This window comes from Rhinolophus sinicus, linkage group LG03 (assembly GCF_036562045.2).
Source record: "Rhinolophus sinicus isolate RSC01 linkage group LG03, ASM3656204v1, whole genome shotgun sequence".
In the NCBI taxonomy this organism is placed as follows: Eukaryota; Metazoa; Chordata; class Mammalia; order Chiroptera; family Rhinolophidae; genus Rhinolophus; species Rhinolophus sinicus.
The window spans coordinates 55,594,792-55,620,044 of NC_133753.1; the positions used below are offsets into that span (position 1 = coordinate 55,594,792).

The 25,253-nt window shown below is 40.4% G+C and overlaps 1 protein-coding gene across 1 annotated transcript in view; it reads left to right on the forward strand.

Annotated features, from left to right (window-relative positions):
- Window positions 1-1,761: 1,761 nt before the first annotated feature.
- MYO5A (myosin VA) overlaps window positions 1,762-25,253 on the forward strand; it is a 159,624-nt gene continuing 136,132 nt past the window's right edge. The window contains exon 1 of the mRNA XM_074327734.1: window positions 1,762-2,275. Coding sequence (XP_074183835.1) covers window positions 2,249-2,275 — 27 coding nt within the window. The 5' untranslated portion in view covers window positions 1,762-2,248. The remainder of the gene's footprint in view (window positions 2,276-25,253) is intronic.

Here is a 25,253-nt window from a genome sequence, read left to right on the forward strand (position 1 = left end):
CCTTCATGAATATGTTCCCAATAATAAAGCTTTAATTGAGAACTCTATCAATTTAAAGTAAACTGACGAAGACAAATGAGCAGCAGAAAGGCATACAAATTTACATTGTTTTACACAACATGAAAGTCTTCACAAGGAAATGAAGATCCAAAGAAATGGCAAAACCTACTTGCTTTTCTATTAGGCTGAACAAGAGAAGCTATTGTGGAAAAGTGGCTAAATTGTGTGGGGAGGCTAAAGGAAGATAAGAGTTATGCTAACAAGGTCTGTTTGCATAGAATTCTCTCGGTTTCAGCTTCTCATCCTTGATAACATTCCCTCTGGTATAGGGAGGACAGCTCTCACACAGGAATTTCATCTCCTGCTTTTAAGAAAAAGAAGGAAGGCCAGAGTGTTTTTCTCGTATTTGCTGTTTTTCCAGTGCCCCTTGAAGTAGACATTATGCCAAAGCAGCATACTCTGGGGGGACGTGCCCTAAACTCGTTCTTTAGCACACGCAGCATTTCTGGGAGAAGGTATTCTCTTAAAGGCAAGAAAATAGACTGGTTAGCACCTTACACGAGGCAGGCAGGAACTGCAAGGGGTAGAACTCAGGCTTTTAAAATCTCAGTCCAGTGCCCTTGCTGTTGTACTGGTCATAACTGCACATGTTTTCTCTTCTTGTGTCTGGGCAACTAAGAGTATGCCCCCAAAACATGAAAGAGATTGGGTTTGAGAATTGGAAAGAACATAGAATTCTGCAGGATTTTGTACTTGGTAGCCTTTATCTCTGGCATCTCTGAGGAGACTGTGGGCTGTGAGCAAGGACAGGAAAGGCCTGAGTTCCAGGAGTGAGGACTGGACCCAAATATCCCACTGGGTCAGTGGTCTTCCTTCAGATATACATGCAGGATACACACAACCATGGGCTCCAACCTTGAGAGATGATCTTGATAGAAACCATCCCAGATTCCCATGCCAGGCACTGGGTACCACTTAGATTTAAAAGAAAAACGAAAGATGAGCACATTAAAAAGAAGCTGGGATGAAAAAATACAGAGAATAATTAACCAAGAGTGGAAGTGGGAGTGGGAAGGAGGGTGAAGACATCACGGGGTGGGTGCGCAAAGACCACATTCCTGTGCTTGATGGGCAAGGAGAACAGTGAGCAGATTAAATGCTGCTGCTGAGATTTCTCTGTCCTGATACAGAGCTACACTGCAGGTCCAGACCTCAGGTGGCATCTGCATCAGCTTCAGCATGATTATAGATGGTGTGGATAATCACTGGGGGAACAGGAGGAGGAAGAGGGCTGGGCAGATGGGTACTGACACCTCTACAAACATACAGGTCTGGTACCCAGGCAGGTTCCTGGGCCGCTCCCTGCAAGCATCCTGTTTCAAGGTTCACTGAAGTTTCTGTAGCTTCAAACAGGCCGCTATGCTCTGGCATCAGAAAACAACCCCGCTGCAGATGCTGAGGTGTTCGGGTGACTGGTGATCCTTTATCTCTGATTCCTGATCCTCACTCCCAGACCTCTGCTGCTCACATGGCTCTTCTGGAATTCTAGGTTATTCTATGGCCTTCCAAGAAGTCTTTCTTTCCGCCCCCACCCCCCAAAAAAACAAACACCCCACATCTTTTCCCTAGAAATTCTCGTTAGGATAGAAGCAGACTGGAGACTCCGAATCGTTTACCTGGACACCCTCAGTGACACCAACCATCGCCGCCCCTCTAGAGGGCTGGGCCTTTCTGCAAGGTCCAGGGCTCGCTTAGGGTAGGGGTCGCCCAGGGTGCAACGCGCCCCGGGGGCAGCTGTGCCTCGGGCGGCTGTCCAGGGGCAGCGGAGGCTGGCAGGCTGCTGATGCTCGGAGCCCGCAGCCGATGGGAGGCAGCGTGAGCCCGAGAGTGCCCCGAGCAGCCGCGGTGACCGCGCTGGAGCGCAGCCTCCTCCCGCTCCCACAATGCACAGGGCGGCTGCGGCGGCGGCGGCGGCGGCAGCATCACCGGCCACCGAGGGGGCTGCGGCGGCGACTCCTACGATCCCCGGCACGCGGAGCGCTCGCGGCTGCTCGCGGCGAGCCCGGGAGTGATGGCGAGGCCCCCGCGGGCCGCCCGAGCCTGAGCCGCCCCGCCCCGCCCCGCTCCGCCCGGTCGTGCCCGACTCCCCGCCGGCGGCAGCCTGGGCGCTTCCTAGTCGGCGCGGGCGGCGGCCCAGGCGAGGTGCGGCCTCCGCACGGGCGGGGGGCGTCGGCGCCACGGGCCCGCCATGGCCGCGTCCGAGCTCTACACAAAGGTAGGGCGCCGGCGGGCAGTGGGCAGGGGCCGCGCGGGGCGCGCCGAGGGCTGTCAGGCTGGGGAGCGGGCGGGGGCGCGCAGGGCGCCGGCGTCACCACCCCCTTTCCGAGCGTTTCCAAATCACCGGCCCTGCCCGCCTGTCGCCCGCAGAGGTGCCTTCCTCTTTTGGGCGGTGATGATGATGAAGGCGGCGGAGGGAGGCCGGCTTCGGGGGTCTCTCTGGCCCTGCCAGGCTTCTTGGGCTCGGAGCAGAGCGTGTGTCTAGAAAGGGGTCCCGTGAGGATTGAGTAGGGTGGGCCTGGGTCAGGATTGCCCAGCCCTCTGGCTCTGTGTAGGAAAAATCCTGGCTGGTGGGAGATGCTTCTCCGATGGAGCAGATGGTCCCTCCCTTGGGAACGCGCGCTTAAAATAACGTCTCGTGTTGGTATGCGGTGCCACTTCTACCGCCCGCCGACCTTTCGGTGAGATTATTTGGAAAGCTGCAAACGGTCGCCAGCTGATTGTCACCTTTAGCTGCCCGGTTTCAGATTGCTGCCCTGGGGTGGTGAGCCCCTGGGGATGGTGCAGCCGGATCAAGGCGAGCTGATTCACCGGCTGGGATGGTCCGGACTCATTTATCGCTGGGAGTTTGCAACCTGCGTGTAATCCCTTAGCGCCTTGTTAGGCTCCACGTCTTCACCATTCGCTGGGACGAGCCGTTTCCTTCTGGGTTTAATTTAAGGGAAGGGGCATCCTTTTCTTTGTAATACTGACACCAGTATTCTCTGGGTCTGGAAATCTCTGACTGGCATGTTTTGGAGAACTGTCCCTTTGAAGACTGTTCTGAAAATTTGTCTTGGGCAGTATGTGGTACCCTTTGTTAATATGTGTAATCATGGCATTTTATACTGTAACTCATGTGTAGGTAGGTGTTTTGCCAGCTATTAATTACTCCTAATTACAGTTAACAGAATGGCCTTAACGTTTGAAGTTCACATTTGCAACAGAATCCCCATTTAGGTTTCTAAAATCATTACTTCCAAATGTGACCCAAGTAAGCACAGGGCCCAAACTGCAGCGTGTTACAGAGAAAAGAGGTCTGGACCCCCCCAACAAAAGAACTGGATTCTTGCCCCAGGCCCCTTCCACTTACTGAGTGACCTTGGGCAAGTCTTTCACCTCTCTATGTTTCAGTTTCCTCATGTGTAAGTGGGTTAATTATACCTGCCCTGCATCTCTTATAGCTATTGTGAGGATTGAATTTAATAGGAAAGCTTTTGTAACCTGTGACTTTCTCTACAAATATAAGGTATGTGATCAGTGTCTTCAACCATGAAATGAGGAGGTCGCATGAAACAATTTCTGGGACCCCTGTCTTTCCAGCCCCAGATTTAAGAATTGGAATGTCTCTAAACCTGGTAATTTTCTTTAAGCATTGTAGATCTCTAACATATGAATAAGGTGCCTACTAAGAAACATCAGAGTCATTTTCACATGGAGAGGTAAAGATCTGTAAACATTTCTAGTTACTTTGTCTAGCCGGTCCTCCCCCTTTCACTGTGGTGAAGAGTCCATCCTTCAGCTGCCTAATGGGCGGGTTCACTAGAGACTGACGATACTAAATTGCTCTTGGACTTTGGGTCTGCTGTTTTCCACCAAGATAATTTGTGAGAGAAAAAAAAAAAAGATACTGTGATTTTTCAATTGTAAGGTTTTGGGCTTCAATCATCACAATCTGTTTTAAAAGTCACCTTATAGTGATTGTGAAGACAGACTGGTTTGGACTTCGATACTGAAGTTGAGCTTCAACTTCTTTCTCCTAAGTACAGTCATGCATAAGAACGATCTGGTCACTTGGCTATGGCTGGCTAGTGTGTGTGTGTGTGTGTGTGTGTGTGTGTGTGTGAATGGGCATTAGCTTAATTGTGGGCAAGAATATTTATTGAGCACCTCCTGGGTGCCAGGTACCCTGCCTAATGTTGAGAGGTTCTAACAATAAACAAGACACAGTCCTTTCCCTCAAAGGGCTCACAGTCTGATTCTTGACCCATTTGGAATCTCCAAGGACATAAATAACCTGCTGTCACTCAACAGCAGGCAGACAGCGGGTATGGTATTAGTGGAAGTTAGGGAATGGTCTGGGACATGGGGAATGCTGGAAAGATTCTAGAGACAAATGCTTGGGTAGTGATTATTAGAGGAAGAGAGAAATCCTTAGAAGTAATATCAATGGATAAACACAAGGGTTTTTCCCTTGCACAAGATTACAGGAAAGGAAGTGCTGGGGTAGATAACTAGGAAAGATGTATTATTAGTGACATGTCATAATTATGGTGTTCCACATAGTGGTCAAATCTGAAAAGTGCCCTTTTAAAAAATACCATTCAGGAGCTTAAAGGTAGATTTTGATGTGTGATACACCATCAGCTTTTATTACGGTGAAAGGCAAGAGACCATTCACTTTATTATTTTTAGCTAAAATGGTAGTGGTTTTGTCACAACACTTTAGTGGGGCTTCCATTTTGTAATTTTTCCAGCAGTATAAACATTTTAAGGGCAATAGCTAGGTTCCTAGGATATAACATTTCTGGAAATCAACATTTTGGTTAAAACATGTTTTTTAAGACAATAGCTTTACTGAGATGTAATTCACATACCATACAATTCATCAATTTAAAGTGTACAATGGTTTTATTATATTCATAGGGTTGTGGGTCGATTTGTTTTTAGATCCCTTGGCTTGTTCCCAAAAGAACTGAAGATGACTGTGATAGCTCATTGCTTCTAATTTTTGAAAATATTTGCTAGTCTCGACTTGCCAGTGGATATCTGAATCATAACATCACCCGTAGATGCTTTCAGCAACTTCAAAGGGTTCAGCATTTATGGAACAGAGGTGATGAATTAGACCTCGATGGATCACCAGCAGCAATGATGTGGGATGCTAGTTCGCCTGGCTGGAGGTTCCCAGACATAAATGCTGTAGAATGGCCAAGATTACCCGGCGTTATTTCATTAGGAATATCCATGGTGTGTCAGGATGCTGCGTCTTGTAACAGTGTAAAAGGATTTAAAAAGCCCTGCTCAGGAGCCATGTAAACTTTCTTAGACGAAAACAGCCATTTTAGCCAGTAGACTGTGTATCTGTAACCTTCCTTTCCCACCGACTGAAGCCACATGGCCTAGATATTATCTGGGATGATTTTGGTTTTGTATTCTACGCCATTGTCCCTTTAAACCATCAATCCTAGAAATTCTAATGTTTTGGTGTCAAAATTACATTTCTCAGGACTGCTTCCAATACCTTAAAGCAGGACAGCAATCTCATCTCTGATCATGTGCCCTGATTTAGGGCTTGGCAAGTACATTCACTTTCCTCAAAGTCACCTGTCGTGCCCCTTCCATCCGTATTTCCTCCTGATGTCTGTTAGTGGCCCTGCAATTCTCCTATCCCTCAGGTTGGAAACCCCAGCAGCTTTTCCCTTGTCTCCTTACACTCTACTTCTTCTTTACCAATTCGGATTTCACTTGACATCCAGCTGGCAGTTCTCTTCATGATCTGTATGCATTTCTATCTTATTAGTTACTCGTGTATATGTCTGCCACTCCCACAACACTGAAAGTCCCCTGAGATGCTAATCAGAGTTTTGTTCACCTCCTGTAGAACCTAGCAGAATGTCTTAAACACAGTAGGTGCTGATTGAATATTTATTGGATGAATGAAGGAATACTTAAACAGAAGAAAGAGAGACTGGAAATAATGGTTTGGGATGATTAGTCCACTTGTAGGCATGAAGCAGGGTATAAAGAAGTGGTTAAACAAGTATGCACGTTTTCAGGCTTGTTGAACAGGGTAAGTAATAGAGGAGAACTGGGAGACCAAGGAAACTATTGCAGGAAACAAAATGTGAAGTGATGAAGGGCCGGTAGGCTGAGGCACAGGCAGAAGGTATGGGACCAAAGGGGACAGGTCTGAGACACAGGTCTCGGTGACACGTTAGGTGGAGGATGGGAAGGAGAGCGAATAGTGTAAATTAATGCTGGTAGCTCTGGCTTTGGAAATGGAAGTTAGTTCCCGTCACATCACGAATGTTTGCTGACTCCGTGGACCTTGTAGGCTACTCAGAAATGCTTCTTTAGACTGCTGGGGCAAAGCAGAGGTCTCATGAGTTCCTCTTGAAATTTGTTACTGTCTCTTGAAGTGTGAAAGTTGAGTGTATTTCCCAGTGGCTAAAAGATGACAAAGGGGTTCTAATTCTCATGAGGATTGCTACTGTCAGATAAGCAGTTTAAATCTCCCTGGGGTTTTCAGCTTTTTAAAGTAGAGGAATACAAGGAAGGACTATGAACAGGGTTCCAGGGATTTGACTACAACCTTCAAAGGGTTGAGGCGGTGGGTTGCTCACTTTCCTATAGGAGAGAGTGTGGGAGAGGAGAGGTGCACCCCTTTGCCTCTTATCTCAGAAGGTAAGTAAGCTGTTCTGTTTTTCATTTTATGATGGATTTTAGCTCCTTCCGGAGAATCTAGGGGCACAGGTGCACTGGAAGATAGACGTGGATTCATTGTTCTCTACTTTGCGCAGTTCCTAGTGAAGTGTAAGGTACAATCGGAAGTGTAGACTCCTGGCTGATGTATGGAGTAAAGTCTGGCCCTCAGTAAAATATTGTTTGGGTCCCACTCCTCCCCCTCCACCCGGGTGGGCATGTCATCTGGCCCACAGTTACCTTCCCAGACTTTTTTCATTTGTCTACCTGGGGAGTTTGTCCCCCTTTTCCTCCAGCATATCTCTCTCTCTCTCTCTCTCTCTCTCTCATCAACTTTATTGAGGTATCATTTACATGTAGTACAATTCACTCATTTCAAGTGTACACTTGGATGCGTTTTGCAAGATCTATCCTGTCATTAAACACCACCACAAACCAGATATAGAACATTTCTGTCACCCTCCAAAGTCCCCTAGTGACTAATTTCTCTTCCCCAGCTTACTCAGAGAGTTTACTGGAGTCGTGCTTACCCATCAGGGCAGAGGGAAGAGTTTGTTTTGTTTGTGTGTTTTAAAATGTATGTTATGGTTCTACCTGAGCCCAACCGGTAGAGATACTTAATACCTAGGACTGACCTTGGGAGTCACTCCTGTGGAGTTTCATTGACAGTGGGAGGTGGGAGTAGCTGGAAAAGGAGATTGGGTGGTTGATTGAATCTTTCCTTCACACACCTACCCCTTTAATTTTAAAAATGGTCTCTCCCTTTGATGCCTTGTTTCCTCAGTCCTTAGTGTGCGAAAATGCCCTTTAGTCAATTTTGCCCGTTAATAGTTCTCCCCCATCTGCCTGGGTTGCAATGTCAGTCTGGGTTTGTGCTGATGTAGATTTTTGAATTTAGCAGAAACTTATCCCTGGCTTCTTCCTGCTTCGGGCCGTCTGCATTTCTCTGCTAAGCCCTCCTCAGTGGGAAGTCTCCTTAACCAGCAGCCATTAGCATTGCACATCTTGTACAACAGCCACTGGTAGAAGTTATGGATGATGTAATTATGTTTTGATTTCAAGAGAATGACTCCAAACTTCATTGAAATCAGGGAGAAATGCATTATCTACCCCTGAATGTCCATAGTGACCTTCTGTCTACCTCCTTTGGCCTGATATGTGCTGTGGCCAAAATGTGAGCAAAATGCTAGACTGGAGGGAGACCGGACACAAAAAAGACAAGTTTTGTCTATCCTTGGTCATTCATACAAAATCATGCCTTGTCCTGGCTAGGAATCCTGTGTGTATGCTTGGGGTTTCTACTTCTTGATAAATACAAACTGAAACTAGAGGATTTTCAGAACAGGAGAAATAAAGTCATCAGGGCAGTGAAGACGCTAGATGGATAAAAGGATAGAACTCTTTAGAAAGATGAAGGTGAGCTGGGCAAATGGCGAAGTATTTAACAGCAAGAATAGTAGAAATGTCTAACGTCAAATCTCAGTTCAGCAGGGATTCTTGTTATATCTTGAAATAAATAAATATGTCATTTAAAATGAATTTCTATCTTAAACATTTAGTTTTGCATTTATGAAGCTAAAGTTATGATATCACTGAAAATGTAGTACATGAAGAGATTGGTCTGGATAATTCATGGATGGCAGTTCTAACACACCGACTTACCAAACCTCTCTTTGACAGTGTTGAACAGTTTACCAGCCAGAGCGATTGTAGTTGGAAATAAACCCAGCTCAAAGCCCAAACGGATTTTATTTGCTAATGTGACCTGAAAGCCCAGTGGTGGCTGGATTTAAGGCTCAGACATGGTTTCTGGGGCTGTCTGTCACTGGCTGTCATGTCAGCTATCTGACATTGGTTTCATCTCAGGACAGCTCTCTTCGGGGTGAAAAAGATGGTCAGTGGCACCTGCAGACCGATGATCTCCTAGCTCTAGTCCTGGAGGAAGAGAGCCTGGTGGAGGAATTCTGGGTACCCTTGCTGAGGGTCCTGTGCCCCCTCCTTTCACTGTGCTGTGTAGTCTGTGGGGGAGCAATATCACGAGTGCTCACCCAAGAGGCGGGGGGGAAGGCAGGGCATTGTGAGTGTTGGTCCACTCTCACCTGGTTGGGTGGTGAGAGCTGTTCTCCATCAGGAGGTACAGTGCTTGTAGATAACAAAGCAGCTACTCTTAATCAGTGTCCACTGTGGAGAAATGACAGTGATCTTTGAGTAGCACATTGGGAGAGTTTTGCATAAACAGGAGGACATTGGATTTCTTTCCCTTAGAAAATCATTTTGAATTAAGAAAAAAAAAGCCACGGGGAATTCATATAAGCAAATGTTACTAAAAGCATATTAGAGTTTGAAGATTTGAAAAGTATTTTTCATTTAGTCTTAATTAATTAGGGGACTTTAAACCATATGTCACTCTTCCTTCTGATCTCTTTCTGCCATACTTTCTTAGCATTTTATTTCCCCTTATTTTCTTCACTTCCTAGTTTGTATACATTAATTCTCTTCCCTCATTTTCACCCAGAAATTGGCAAAATTTCTAATTACCCCTTTTTGACTTTCTGAATTGTCCCTTATTTATCTTTGGTGTGATATCTCTTTCTGTTCTCTTGCCTTCCACCCCATCGTCTTCTTCTTGATCCCCCGACTACTGTATTTCATCCAGTCACCTTAACGCTCTATTGTACTTTGTTGTAACCGAACACTCGTTACTTACTAACTTAGATCGAAGAGGATACTTCATTTCCTCAAATCCATGTACTTTTGCTTTGTTACCACTCCCTGAATCTGACATCACAATAGGAAGTAAGTTTGCATGAGTTTACATAAGTCATTTTCTCTGTGTGTGAGTGTGCAGATGTTTTAAACAATTAAATACTTGCTTTAGACTAATTTTTAGACTAGTTAGACTAATTAGAATTTATTCAGCCACCGTACCGGAATACATACAATAAAATGACCAGCTATTACTTTAAAGATATGACCTCTTTAAAACATTTTTCTAGCAGAACTTAAATTTTTACGTATAGGATTGATCTCTATGTGCTCAAAATGAGAAAAATTTTACTTCTAGTTTGACAAACAAGCATCATGCTCAGGTTGGGAGCAGAACTCCTGGAGATGTCCATAAATGAGGAAATGTGTATCTCAATCAGGAGTTTTGGTCAAAACCTGGATTAAACTTTCATTAACCCAATTTATATAAAATCTTATTTTAGAAGTGAAAAGTTAAACCCATTAAAGCTAATATTGTATTTTAACCCACTCTTCCTGTTTATACTCTTTTGTTCCATCCTAGATCAAGATTTCTCAACCTCTGCACCATTGACATAGTAGTCTAGATAATTCTTTTTTACTGGGTGCTTGACTTGTATATTATAAGATGTTTAGCCAAATCCCTAACCTTTATCTGCTAGATTCCCCCACTCCCAGTTGTGACAACCATATTATCTACAGACATTGCCAAATGTCCCCTGGGAAGGGGGGACCAAAGTCCCCCCTCCCCCTGAGTACCTTTGACCTAGACTTTAATTAAGACTTAGACTTTGGCAACAAAAAGTGGGCAAGAGTTAAAAACAGAAACAGAGATTAATTGGAAAAACTTAAAAAATATAATTGACTTTGCAGTAAATTTTTCTGCTCAGAGAAATGATATATTGTAGAAAATTTGGAAAATACAGAAACATATAAAGAAAGAAAATTAAAAATAAACTATTAATTATACCACTCAGAGATAATCATTGTAAACTACTGATTTACTTCCTTAAGTCTTTTATGTATATTTGTAATGGTAATTTTATACTTTCTAAAACTTAACATGAACCGTGAGAATTTTTATATTATTAAATATTCATTGAGAATGTTTTTAATGGCTGCATAATATTCTGTCATCTGGATATACCATAATTTATTTACTGCTGGGTGTTTTCAGTATTATAAGAAATGTACTGTGATGGGCATCTTTGTACATAAATCTTTCCTTGAATTAGTTTTAGTCGATTTTGGATTCCAAGTCTCCTTGTCACGGGTTGGCATTTACATTTATTCAGGATAGGTAGTCACATTTATTTCATTTTAAAAATAGCACTTTTATGTACATTGCTTCAGGGCATGAGTTTACATAAATCATTTGTCCCACTTCTGTGAGATGCTCTCTGTGCGCTATGCCAGGCCTGCAGCTCAGTGCTGTGTACTGCAGCCCTCCTTGGGACTGGGAGCCCCTAATGTGGAGGAAGGTTGATGGTGTGGAAACTTAGATATTGAAGGCCTGAAAAACGGAGTTGAAGCCTTAGCATCCTTGGAAGTTTCTTTGTTTTTCTTCCTTGACTAAATCATTGATTTTTCCCTTCTTTAGTTGTCATTTGTTTTCTTCTAAAACTGTGGCTTGCATAAATGCATGACTCCATGGCCGTATCATTATCAAATAATAATGGGTGAAATACACTGAGGCCTTACTGTGGACCAGGCTGTACTCTGAGGGCTTTGTTACAACTGTTTCTTTCTTTGGCTTGAAAGAAAAAATAATGCCTGAAAGAAAAAATAATGCCTGGTACATAGCAGTCAAGGACATGGACTCTGTCTACACTTAGAGTTTGAATTCTGGTTCAAATCCTGGATTTACTTTTCGCTGTCTGTATGACCTGGACAAAGCTACTTAACCTCTCTGTGCCTCAATTTCCTCATTTTTATAATAGGGAGACTAATACCTCAGATGGTGTTAATAATGACTAAATTATATAAAAAGTGCTTAGAATAGTAACTGATACATGGTACATACTTGTATGCTGTAGCTGTTCTTGTTGCTGTTGCAGTTATAGCTAATCGTTTTCATTCTCTCTGGCTGCTTTGTCTTCAGAAGCTTACCTCCCTTCTATTGCCCCCTAGATATTGGTGTTCCTAGGCTCTGTCCTTGACCTGCATTCCCTCCCACTGGGGCCTGATCTGCTCCTGAAGAGTTAAGTACCAACCCTGTGCTGATGACTCCACATCTCTGTTTCTAACCTACTTGCTGTCCCTACAAACCTGGATCCCTATAACCAACTGTCTTATGGACGTCTTTATCTCAAACTTAACATATTCAAAATTGAACTTGTCATCTTCTCCGTCCCTCTTCATGCCACTCTTCCCTACTTAACCTCTGTGTCTTAGTTTCCTCATCTGTAGGATGCGATAATAATAGTACCTACTTCCTAGGTTGTTAAGATGATTAAATGAGATAGTTTATGGAAAGTACCTAGGATAATGCCTGGTACATATGTAAGAAATGTTAGCCATTATAATTATTGTTGTTATTTGTATTCCCTGTCTGGTAAATGGCATCAACATCCATCCATTTACCAAAACCAAAAGCTTAAACTTAGAAATCACCCCCTGCCCCAAAACTAATCAGTTACCATTTTCTGGCACCATCCTTATTCTGTTTGGGCCCTTAATATTGCTTTCCTGGATCCTGAAACTGCTTCCTAAGCTAGTGTTGGTCTTAGCTCCTGTAATCTATTTTTCGTTTTGCTACCAGAGTGATCTGCTTTATAGAATGCACATATCTGATCACGCCAGTCTCTGTCTGGAAACTCCTCAGTGATTCCTCATAGGATTTTTGTTTTGAGAATAAATTTGTTAGTGTAATGCTTCCCAAAGTTTGGTTTCTATTTGCATTACCGAGGAATCATGGTAAAATGGAGATTCTGATGCGGGTCTGTGATGGGGACCCATGACTCTGATTTCTAACAACTGCCAGGTGATCCCGTGCTGCTGGATGGAGGACCACTCCGTGAGTAGTGAGGCTGTAACGCAGGCCCTCCCTGACCTGCCTGCACCTGGGCCTGCATCGTCTCTCGTTTCCCTCTTAGTGTTCAGTTCTTCACTTTCAAGTCAAGAGCTCTCCAGGTTGTCTTCTTCCTGCTTTGCAGCATTCGCCTTGAGCATTTGCTTTGCCTGGCTTTCTTTACTCTTCATTCCTGAATGAGTCCCTCCGGACCCCAGCCTGGCTAAGGGGCTCCTTCTGTGTGTTCATATAGAACACTGTTTACCTCTGCCCTGACACTTACGCGTGCCTTGCTGTTGTCTATCTACCAGGGCTTCTCTGAGCCCCTTAAGGACTCAGGAAATCTCTCATTTGTTTAGTTTTAGTAACAACTTTATTGATGTGTGCTTCACATATGATAGTTCGTTGACTTAAACTGTATCATTCAGTGGTTTTTATCTGTTTTTTTCTGACCCAATATCTAGACCAGGGTTTGGTACATAGTAACAACTCCTGAATGAATGAATGAATGAATGAATGAATGAATTTAATGACATTGAAGTACCGTTCTAAAGTTTTCTCCAAATTTTCCTCTCCATGTCTGTATTTTGGGGGTTTAACATTTCGGCATTCAAATCATCTTATTTATTCATCAGTAACTCCTCATGAACTTCCTCCTCCCACCCCTCTTTTTGGCACCGGTGATAGGAACCGCTTTATTCTTCTCTTGGTCAATTTTAATGCATCATTATAGACCACTTTCCTCAGTTCCCTAGTGCTTTCACTTCTCTTTTTCAACCTACGGTGGAATGAGCAATACTGACCCAAAGCACAGAACTTAACATGCTGCTCACCAGTTAAAACCCCTGCCACGTCCCCCACCCCTCCTCTCCCTGCCGTAATTACCTACAGAATGAACTCATTCCTTCGCCTGACATTTATTCACTTGGCTTGATCTTTCACAACACGGGGATTTCTCAGACTTTATGTAGCCATCATCTGGAATGCTTTTTGTTTAAATGTAGAGTCCTGGGTCTTGCCTCCAGAGATGCTGAGCCAGTAGATTTGCAAGTGGCGGGAATCGGCATTTTTAACACCATACGGGATTCTGATGCAGGTGGTGTGTGGAACCCCCACTCAGGGACATCAAGCCATCTTCCTGCTTGAGCCTGTGTTCTAGCTTTGCTTGGCTTGGGACTCCCCTCTTGCCAGAATCGCCCACCTAGTCATGCTCAATCAAAGTTAGTTGAATCAAACTATTTGTTGAGTGGTGGTGGTGAGTCTTTTCAAAATTGTAAGATGATATACTGTAGACATATTGTCAGCCACTATTTTCCCCTTGCTATCCTTAATGTTTCACTTTTAATAGACTATGTGAAAATACCTGGCACATGGTAGTGACCCAGTAAATCTTTTTGCTATTTTTAAAGGCAACTGGAAAAACTGCCTCCCTTATATTAAAACTTAATTTAGAATCTTCTATGGTGAAAGATGTTCCATTACCTTTACTAATAATAGTTGTGAAATAGTATAAGAAATGACTTGCAAAATTACTTTGGGAGCTATTTTTCTTTAAAAAAAACAACTATAAATGTTCAGTGCAGAGCCTTGGAAAATTCAGAAATTCAAAAGAAAAAATTGCATGTAATCCCACTGTCCTCAGATACTCTTAGTATTTTGATGTATGTCCTTCTAGCTTTTTTTTCTATGTATATTTTCTTTAGCAAAATTGGTGTGTGTGTGTGTGTGTGTGTGTAAGCATACTATTTTGTAGCAAGATTTTTTTCTCTAAGTAATGTATTGTGAACATTTTCTCAAGCTGCTACATAGCCTTCTACAATGTTTATTCATGGCGTCAGAGCGCTATATCACATGAATTAGACACGTTACTTAACCAGTACCCTATGATACTGGTTCCAATTTTTTGACAGTTTACATTTAAAAAATGAAGAGAATCAAAAGCCTTTGTGTGTTCCTTTAAAAAGAAATCCATTGTAGTTGTTAATGAATTTGACTATAGTTACAAAACATCCCACTTTTCTACCTAACAATATTGGTACAAAAAGTTGATTATCATATCAATGTTAAGAAGATAAGTCTAGTTAGAGTTTAGAAAAAAATGTAAAAATTAAAAAAAAACCCCACAGAATATCAATGCAATCAGGAATAAAGCCTTAAATATAATTTGGGATCTCAGCTGTGACAGCCACTAGAAAGGAATCCTCCAGACTATAAAGGAAGATTGAGATTAGTGATCAGTGGGCCAGGTGAATCAAAGTGTAGGTTAGCTCTAACTTGTGAGGGCAGTGGATCTCTTCCTATCCCAGTATTTTGGAAGCCATGAATTATATTGTAATCAACACATTAATATACCTGCCTTTTCTTGTTGAAGACACTATCCCCGACTAATAAAAGCCACCTGGGATTTGTCAAGCCCATGTATCCATTTTTAATGGCAGGATAGCCTGGTTGCTCAGAAACTGTTGGCTTCAGAAATGAAAGGGTTGATTTAGGCTACAAGGAGAAGAAATATAAGAGAGGTGGTTATTCAAGAAAAAACACGTTTATTAAATCAAGAGAAGTAATCTCGGAGACATAAGACGGATCTTAAAAGCTCCGAAGAGGAGTCTTTTTTATTAATGTATTTCAAATACCCCTCCCCCCTTACATATACTGTACTTAAATATTTCTTATAACAAATTTACAACTGAAATATGTCTGGGAACCTGGCCATGGATCCTCACTGTCCCAGTTCTTCAGAAGATGTACATGTTCCTTGGGGCAGAGGTGGCACCTCCTTGGGTCCGAGAGTTTTATTGGTCTGTGTCAGGAGCTGAGCCTTAGTCTCAGGAAAGTTAGAAGAATCTGTGGACTATGTGACGTTACCTCCTTGGTCCCGTCCCTGTAGTCACAGAGGTCCGGTTTGTCTTTTGTAGCTGGGCCTCCACTATGGTGTGTTTAGCAAGGATCTGGACCAAACATGCAGAGTGCAACTTAACTGGTTCAAGTAAGGATTGGGATGTCGTATCTGAGTTTATGAAAAATGAAGTGATGGGGACATTTGAAAATCAGTACCAATTTAACAGCTCTGTAAGACTCAGTTGTAATCTGTGTCATTCTGTACATTAAACCTAGTTTTTTGTTTTTTTTTTAAGATTTTGTTGGGGAAGGGGAACAGACTTTATTGGGGAACAGTGTATATTTCCAGGACCTTTTCCGAGTCAAGTTGTTGAACTTTTCAATCTTAGTTGTGGAGGGCGCATCTCAGCTCCAGGTCCAGTTGCTGTTGTTAGTTGCAGGAGGCACAGCCCACCATCCCTTGCGGGAGTTGAACCAGCAGCCTTGCAGTTGAGAACCCACTGGCGCATGTGAGAATCAAACTGGCAGCCTTCGGCGTTAGGAGCATGGAGCTCCAACCCCGAGCCACCAGGCTGGCCCCAAACCTAGATTCTTAAAATAATTTTGTTTTTAAGGTTAAACATCTCCTGTATTCTGATTTGCCTTGCTTGTCTATTGGTTATTTTTTAGGATTTTCTAAGGTAACTATCAGACTACATGAAATTTAATATATCTGTATGAGTGGAGGCCAAATTAATTATTTAAAATATATATGGGCAAATCATGTACTCGTATAGTGGCACTATTCCATGATGGAGTAGTGCCACTATGCGAGTACATGATTCCAGCTTGAAAATTGCTTCTGTTGGGCAGCAGCAGTGAAGGTTTTGTAAGTCTGAAATTACATAGAGTTTATTCAGAGTGTGATCAATATATAGACAGAGAGTCTCAGCTAGAGCACTGGAACTGCCTCTATGCATGCTTTTTACTCTAGTCAACTTAATTCCTTAAGTAGCCAGTTGTCCTTGGTTTTTGTTCTTCATTGCCATAGCACAGTGACATCACATGCAGCTGGAGCTTAAAGAAGAAGGGTCATGTTAATTAATTCCAGTGAAACAAAAAACTGCCTCAAATAATTAATGGAGTAACAGCCTCATTAAGGGACCTTAGAGTCCCCCCCCCCCGCCCCCCACGGACTAGAGAAGGAGAATGGCACAGATTGTTCACTGGAGACCGTTTTAAGCTATTGATCCATCTTAAAGCCCTCATCTGATGGTTAGGATTTCAACAGGAATCATTCAGGCCATGTAGTGATTTTCTCTTGAGGCTTTCTGTTTGCCTTAAGTGACAGTTTTCAAGAGAGCAATCCATGAACTTTGGCTTTGTCAGAATCTAAAAATGGCCTCTATTTCATTGTTTTATTTATTATAGCTGTCATATTTTAGTTTAAGTACAGTTGACCTAGCAAGCAAACATTTGTGTGTGTACACATAGGGTGACAAATACCAGGTCAGGTTCCCTGCTGGGTTATGGGAAGGAAGAAGAGGCTATGTATGTTCCCCTCACTGTATTCTTCAGCTGATCATACTGTCAGCTGATCTTGTTATTGAGGTTCACATTTTTGTCTTCCAAATAGTTAAGACAGGAATTATTGGAGAGAGATAGCCAAAGTTAGGGAAAACCTAAGGTTGAGAGATAAGTAGGAAGGTCCTTTCCCATATATGATTAACTTGGTTTTCAACCCAACAGTTTTGTAATTGGTAGAAGCTCCCATCTTGTGACCTAACCTTTGAGGACACTACCTTCGAGAAAACTAGAAAGTTTAATCTACTTTTTATTTTAATAGTAGATGAAAGAGAATAAGAGGAAATTATCACATAGCATGTGGTTTGCAGTTTTTTGACAGATAAAAAGGTGTGGATTTCATTGTGTTGAAAATATGCTCAGAACCTTATGTGTATTCAGGAAATAAATTTTTGGGAGCTTAATAATAAAGATGTAATGAAAAAGAACGTTAAAAAATAAATACAAGAAAACATAAAAATGGGGAAAAAAAGTGCTGAGGAATAATTGGGAGATTTGAGTATGATTACCCAAATGTGTGTTACTATGTATCTGTGGGGCAAACGGGGTTATGTCTCAGGAAGGGAAATAGCACGATAACTCAGGGGACCAGTGACTTGTCTATAAATAATATTGGCCACTGTGCTGTAGAGATAGCAAACTCAGAGTAGATGAAACAGGAAGGATAGGCACAAATAGGACTAACGTAGATGTATAGTTATGTTTTTACTTTTGTTGTTTGTGCATTGTCTTTGTGTTATGATTTTTTTTTTTGTTGGTTGTTTTTTCAGGTTAGTTGTAATATTTTATGTAAGCTTTCTAAAACTAGCTACAAAATTTATTTGGATTACCTGACTGGGTTTCTTTAAGATGTGATTGAAACAGCTTTGCCACTTTAGGATTTGAACCAGATGTACTATGGAAAGAAAATAGAGAAAAGACTACTTATAATATATAACTAAGAGTTAAACTTTATGAATATGAATGATTCAATAACAAATACATAAAACAAATGGTAAATCCTGAGACCAAATAAAGTAACAAATGTAATGTGATATGGTTAAAACCATGAGCTCCAGTGTTAGGTTGAGCTTCTTCCTGTGTGATATAGGCAAATTAGTAAATGCACTATATATATTACATATATCACTTAGCTCAGTACTTTGCGTATCATAATGAAGTCCCTTAATGTTAACTCTTAGCTGGTATTATTGGCTTCTCTACTTTAAATGGTTTGTAAAAATTTGTTTCCTTAAAAAAAATTCATGTCCCCAGAGAGATCTCTTCTTACCATACTCTTAAAGCTCCTGGAAGGTTTCAGGACATGAGTTTTGCACAGTAATACAATTTTCCCTTCATGCTGGATGGGGTTTTGTTAGAGATACTCTTTCAGTTATAATCTATTTGCAACTCAGCGTTGCTAGCACTTACTTCTACTTTAAATTGTCAGCATTGTCTGACATAGCTGTAGCTTTCATTCCCATCCCTTTTTAATCTGTCTCCATCAGGATTCTTACCTTCTGTCAGAAAGAGGAACTTATTCTAAACGAGGGCTCTTAATGCTCTTGCACCCAGTTGTAATTAACTAGCATAACTAGCATTTTATGCATTATATAGACATATGCCATAAACAATTGGTTGAATCTCAAAAGCCAGCCCCAACCCTGTTACTCTTGCCAGTACAGGGGTTTGAAAGACAAATACTCCTTTTTCTAACTTTTGTTGCAGTTCGTGATGGCTGTATGATTCAGTCTGGGCTAATGTGATAGAACCAGAAGTCTTCCGGTAGGCCTTTACAGGGAAACAAAAATTGCTTTTCTGAAGAGGAACAGAAACAATAGAACAGTTTGGAGGCACATCCCTTTTTCCAATCTTCAGAGTGGAATAGGATGTGGATTTGTGACAGCAAAGTTGCGATCATGAGGCAGCGAGCCTGAAAATAAAGTTAACAAGCTGAGGTGGCAGAGCAGACAGAGTTGGGTTCTTAATGGTATCACTGAGCTGTCAGAACAGCCCTGAGTTCATCTTCTCTGGATTTCTTGTCTGATGCATTCGATAGGCCTTAGAGTGTAAGCTGCTTAGTTGGACGTCTCTGTTCCTTGTAGCTGAAAACATGCCTCACTTAAACAAGAGGTAGCAGCTTTAATGTGAATAAAGTTAATATAAATTTAGAAGATCTGTCCAATTTGTACAGTGTTATTTATGCACAAAATAAATACAGGTAGCATGGGAATATGACAGAATTCAAGAGGTGAAAAATGAATTCTAGTCATGCTTTTGATATTGCAAAACACGGACAGTAATATCTAATAATCCAGGCCTAGTCATAATTTCTAGGCTCTCTGGCTACCTCCCAAGTCCTTTCCCACATTACCTGTGAATTTTTAGTGTTGTTTTCCTCAGGCTTAGAAACCTGAACATGACAGAGGCAAGGACTGAAGTTTCAATACTAAGGTAAAAGCTGGGTATGAGTGAAAGTGAGTGGGTGGAAGACATCAATTAAAAGATAAGTGTGTAGAGGCCATACCCGTCTTCCAGCCAGCCTGTTGCTAGGATATCCTGAAGCTCAATGTTTTTGAATTTCACTGGGGGAAGAAGAGAACAAGATATTTAAAAAGACAAAGAAGGAGAAGCAGCAGCAGCAGTCATTGAAAGCCTAGAAAAATTCCTTGCAAGCATTAGAAAAAGCCCCTTCAACTTTGAAGTTCACTTCCACTTGGTCTCTCAGCTCTTATGTGATGTTTGTGGCGAAGTCATGCCAATCAATCATGTTTAACCCAATCCTGTTACATTTTAGATAATCTAATGTTGTTAAGATGTTTGGTAGATTTGTCCATTTGGTGTGAAAATTTAAAAGGAAATACAAGTGAGAAAATGAGGAGAATGCTTATGGAAGGTAGAAATTTAAGGAAACTTGACTATATCATGAGAGGAACATGACAATTACATTTTCCATTGAGGAATTGTTCTTACTTAAATTTTATCGTTTGTTAAGACTCCCAAAACAGTGCCTCTTTTGCATCCCTTTAAAGTTAATCATAAAGCAAAACACTAATTCTTTGTGGAACTGGATAAACCAAAATATTGTTTACCAATGACACAATGAGAGAATTATACTTTAAATGGCGGCTGACGCACAAACTCCCATATATATTCATCTGTCTTTTACATTGATCAACAAGCTTGATAGCCTCTCTGTTTTGGAAATGGCTGGCCTTCCTGATCACACATTTCTGTAGATGAAGCATGATCAGAGGAGATACTATTTCTGGTACAGAGGGAGAAAGAATTTGTAAAAGCACTGTAGGCAGATATGGGAGGGCTGCCACTGCAGCCCTGTGAGATTTAGATCTCATGTTCAAGTGACACTGAGTAATCACAGGCTCCACTTTCCATTTCTTCCTCACTTTGTTGTTCAGTGTTAGACTCCAAATGCTTTTGGTCATATTAGTATCCATTTTGTCTTGTGTTTTGTGACTGTTTCTAAAATTCAATTTTCAGTTTACATATATAAGTATTTCATTGAGTGCTATTTAAAAAAGATAATTAACAGCATTTCATATCGATATGGATAGATATCCAGGATATATTGTTAAGTAAAAAAAGCACAAGTTAACTTTAGGTCACCTAAGACAATTTCAGTTATATCACAGTTTTGCCTTACCCTGGCTCAGCCCCACAAAGCCTAGAATACAATAGTATCTCCAGAGTTTTTAAGAATCTTAGATGATATTTTACCTTTGATATGCTTTATAGAGTTTCAGACTACATTCCTGGGCCAGCAAGGTATTTGTAGAGATTCATTAAATTTTTACCCATGCTTTTCCATTAGGGTTAATAAAGGTGATTATTTACATAGTAATCTTGGGATAGGGCTGGTATTTGCAAACATCAAATGAAAGACAAACTATAAAGGAAAAAAAAATTGACAAGGATGTAAACAATTTAAACTTCTCCCAACAACAACAAAACAAAATGCTCGAAATGACATTAATAGGCAAATTGATAGAACAGGAAAATATTTTCAATTTTTTGGTTAGGTGCTCAATATACTTAATACATAAAAAAGTAATAAAATTTATGAGAAAGACTAACACCCTAGTAGAAAAGTAGGTAACATTAATAAGCAATTCACAAAAGATGAAATTTAAATACCCCAATAATATTGGGGTATTCAACTTCATCAGTAACCTAAGAAATGTAAATTAAGATGATGAGTTACTGTTTTTTATCAATTAAATTGATAAATGTTTTTTAAAATTATGCTTGTTATTTAGGGATATAAACACTATCATAAACTGCTAGTGAGAGTAAAATTGACTCAGTGTTTCTCTAGGGCTGTTTAGCAACATATGCATCAAAAGCCTTAGAATTTTTTGCAGTCTTTGAGCCAACAGTAATATATTTATAAGAATTCGTTATGACGAAATAAGTAGGAATAAATACTATAATACAAGGATGGTAATTTCAATGCTGTGGAGTAGTGTATCCAACTGGAGACAATGTAGATGTCCAACAAAAGGGACGTGTTACATAGACTATGTCTGTACAAAGGTAGTATCTAATTTATTAGTATTTTCAAATAATTAACTTTCGGCTCTATTGATTTTTCTTTACAATTATTTTCTAGTTTGTTGATTATTTTTATATTTGTCTTTGTTATGTTCTTTCTTTTACTTTCTTTTTGTTTAATTTTCTTTTATTTGTCTAGTTCTTATGATAGATGCTTAGACATTAATTTTCAGTTTTCCTTCTCTTATATGATTGAAGTACATAAATTTCCCTCAAAGCAGGATTTTGACTATATTCCTCTGGTTTTTATGTTGAATTTTTATTATCATTCAGTTCAAAATATGTTCTTATTTCCCATGAAAATTCCTCTTTGACTCATGGGTATTTAGAAATATATTGCTTCATTTACAAAAATTTGGCAGTTTTCTAGTTCTCTCACTGATGCTGATTAGTAGCATAATTCCACTGTGGGCAATGAAGTTACTCTGTTATCTGTGTATGTTCTTTGAAATTTGTTGAGATTTGTCATCTCAACACCCCCCAGCCCCCTCCCTGAATTCTACCTGCCATCAGCTACTTTTAAGATTTTTCTCTTTGTTTATAGTTTTTAGCAGTTTCACTGTGCTGTATCTGCATATGTTTTTTGTTGTTGTTGTTGTTGTTTTTTCATTTATTCTGTTATGGGCCTTTAGAGATTCTTACTATGGCTTAATGTTTTTCATCAGTTTTGGAAAACATTTGGCCAGTATCTCTTCAAATATTAGTTCTGCCCTATTCTCTTTTGTCCTTCTGGGATTCAATTACATATAAGTTGGACTATATCACTTTATTCCATTTGCCTCTGAACGCTTTTTCTCTGTTACTTTATTTTTTCTATTTTTGGTTCAATATGATTTTCTACTGAGCTATCTTTCACTTCATAAATCCTTTCTTCTGCTGCATCCAGTCTATTTACCGAATTCTATTTTTTTTGAAGATTTTATTGGGAAAGGGGAACAGGACTTTATTGGGGAACAGTGTGTACTTCCAGGACTTTTTTCCAAGTCAAGTTGTTGTCCTTTTAATCTTAGTTGTGGAGGGCGCCGCTCAGCTCCAGGTCCCGTTGCTAGTTGCAGGGGGTGGAGCCCACCATCCCTTGTGGGACTGGAGGAATTGAACTGGCAACCTTGTGGTTCAGAGCCCACTGGCCCATGTGGGAATCGAACCGGCAGCCTTCGGAGTTAGGAGCATGGAGCTCTAACAGCCTGAGCCACCGGGCCAGCCTATTTACTGAATTCTTAATTTTAGTTATTGTATTTTTCAGTTCTAAAGGTTCTACTTGCGTTTTTGAAATATTCAAGTTCTCTGGTAAAATTAACAACTATTTGCATATTTTAAAATATGTTAATCATAGTTATTTTAAAGTCTGTGTTTGAACACTCCAATATCTGGATCACCTGTGGTTCCTTTTCTATTGGCTATTTATTCTCTTGGTTTTTGGTGGTTTAGTTTTCTTTCCTGCCATGCTCACTAACTTTTTATTAAATGGAGCACACTCTATATGAAAAATTATAGAGTCTCTGGATAATATCATTTTTCAGAATTGATTTAATTTTCTTCTGGCAGCCAGACTGATAACCTTGTCCAATTAGGGATTGAGATCGTTTCAGTGTGTCATAGGCTTTGTAAGGGCAGTCAATTTCCAGTTTGGCCTTAATTTTAGCATATAATGTTTTAAGGATCTCAACTGAAAGCTAGGACATATTCACTAGACCTTTCTTTCTTCCTGGCCCTGAACTCTGATTTTTGCTTCCTCATCACTTGAGTTGCCAAAATTTCTACTTAGCTGTTTAGCTTCTTAGTGATTACTTTCTGCGTGGTTTCTCAGCCACTCTGTCTGCACATTTACAATTTGGAAACTGACAAAATGCTCTAAAGGGAAATTGTGAGCGACTGGGACCACCTCTTTTTCTCCAAGATCCTCTAATCTTGGAGTTCAAGGCTAGTAATACAGGAAGTTTTTGTCTTCTTAGACCAGTGAGACTGCCACAAGTTCTGAGTCAACACTCTTTGCTCAGCCTCCACACCCCATAAAGTGAATTGGGAAATGACTTGAGAAAAAAAAAACAGTAGCAAAGGTAGGGCTCACCTAAATGCATTTCCCTGGGATCTTTGTCCCTCAAATCATGATTCTTTGGTTGCTATCCAACCTTCAATCTGCTGGGGGGTTTTGCATTTTATCTACCTTTCTTAGTTCTCAGTAGAAGTATGATACACCTTATTCCATCATATTTAGAACCAGAAGTCTTTTGCTAAGCTACTTTTAATTATGTGTTATAAGTATTTTCTTATGTAGATGCAAGAATTATTGAGGTGATTTAATATAAACTTTTTCTGGTAGGTAAAGTAACAGTTTTATTAAATAAAGAAAATTTTATTTCAGATATATTATCAGTCATGCCAAAGATGTATAACCCAGCATATGCATGTGTGTGGGGGTGAAGTAAACCCTAAAATAGTTTTCTGTTTTTACAGACAGACTACTTTTTCCAAATGTTTTTGGAATTTTCACATTTTTGTTGGTTGTATGGTATACAAAGTAAATACCCAATTGTGACTAGTATTCAAGTTATGATCTATTTAAGAAAAAGTTTTTGCATTTTTATAATGTTTCTTAGAGATAAATTTGAATATGTTTATTATGTTTTAAAAATCACCAAACCTTAGCTGTACATATTACATATTTTTCTATAACTGATTTTTCTATATACTAATAGTCACTCCTATTAAGCAAATTTATTTTTTCTAGTATAAGTATATTGGATATAAATCTTTCTAAAATCTATTATTAAAAATAGGGTGTACCTTTCTATTTGAAAATACAGAAGACCGTGGTGAAGAATTAGAAACACAAAACAAAACAAAAAACTCCCTTCCAAAGACAGCCGATGCTGATGTTTGGGTATAGTCTCTGTTGTAGACACCGTGCTGCACAGTCCAGATCTCTCTCTCAGGACTCCCCAGCCCCCTCTTCCCAGATGCTGCAAGGTGGTTGGGAATTTTCTCAGCTTAAAAAAGCCATTTAGCCCAAGGTCACACTCTTTTCTAGGGCAGATTGCTTCCAATAACTGGTGATGCAGGGCTTTGAAAGCCCAGCCTCTTCGTGGCAACTCAGAGTGAGGGCCATTCTCATTTCGCAACTCCATGTGGAGTTGACTAAGGTTTTTGTTAGGCCTACACTGCAGTTCAGCTTCTCTCTCTCCCAGTCATGCTTCCTTCTCTTCCTCTCGTAACTGTCGATCCTAAGAGCACACTCTAATAAACTGCCTGTATACTGATCTCCACTCAGAGTGTGCGTTCTGGAGACTCAGACTGCGACAGTCCCTTTCTAGCTTTGTTCACTTATTATTTTTTATATAGTCAAATATATACATATATGTGTGTATATATATATATATATATTTCTATGCAGCTCTTTTCCCTATTTATGACATGAATATTTTCCTTGTAATTTAAAATTGTATAGTTTTCAGATTATCATATAGATAATGTTTGCTCTATTGCTGGACATTTATTTGCACAGTTTGGGTATTATAAATAATGCTGTTATGAATATTTGTAAAATACATTTTTGCATGTGTTTTGGACTATTTTCATAGAATCAGTTCCTAGAGATAGAGTTACTGAATATTTCTAAGGTATTTTGTGTATAATGCTAAATTGCTTTCCAGAGTATACCGGTTTATACTTCCATCAGCGATAGATCACTGTCCTTCACCAAGTGTCTCGTTAGTGTCTTAGCTCTCCTTCCTAGAGAGGATATTGAATGCAATTTGTGAGTAATGGGTCATCATAATAAATGTGACTAGTAGTGCAATATAGTGCA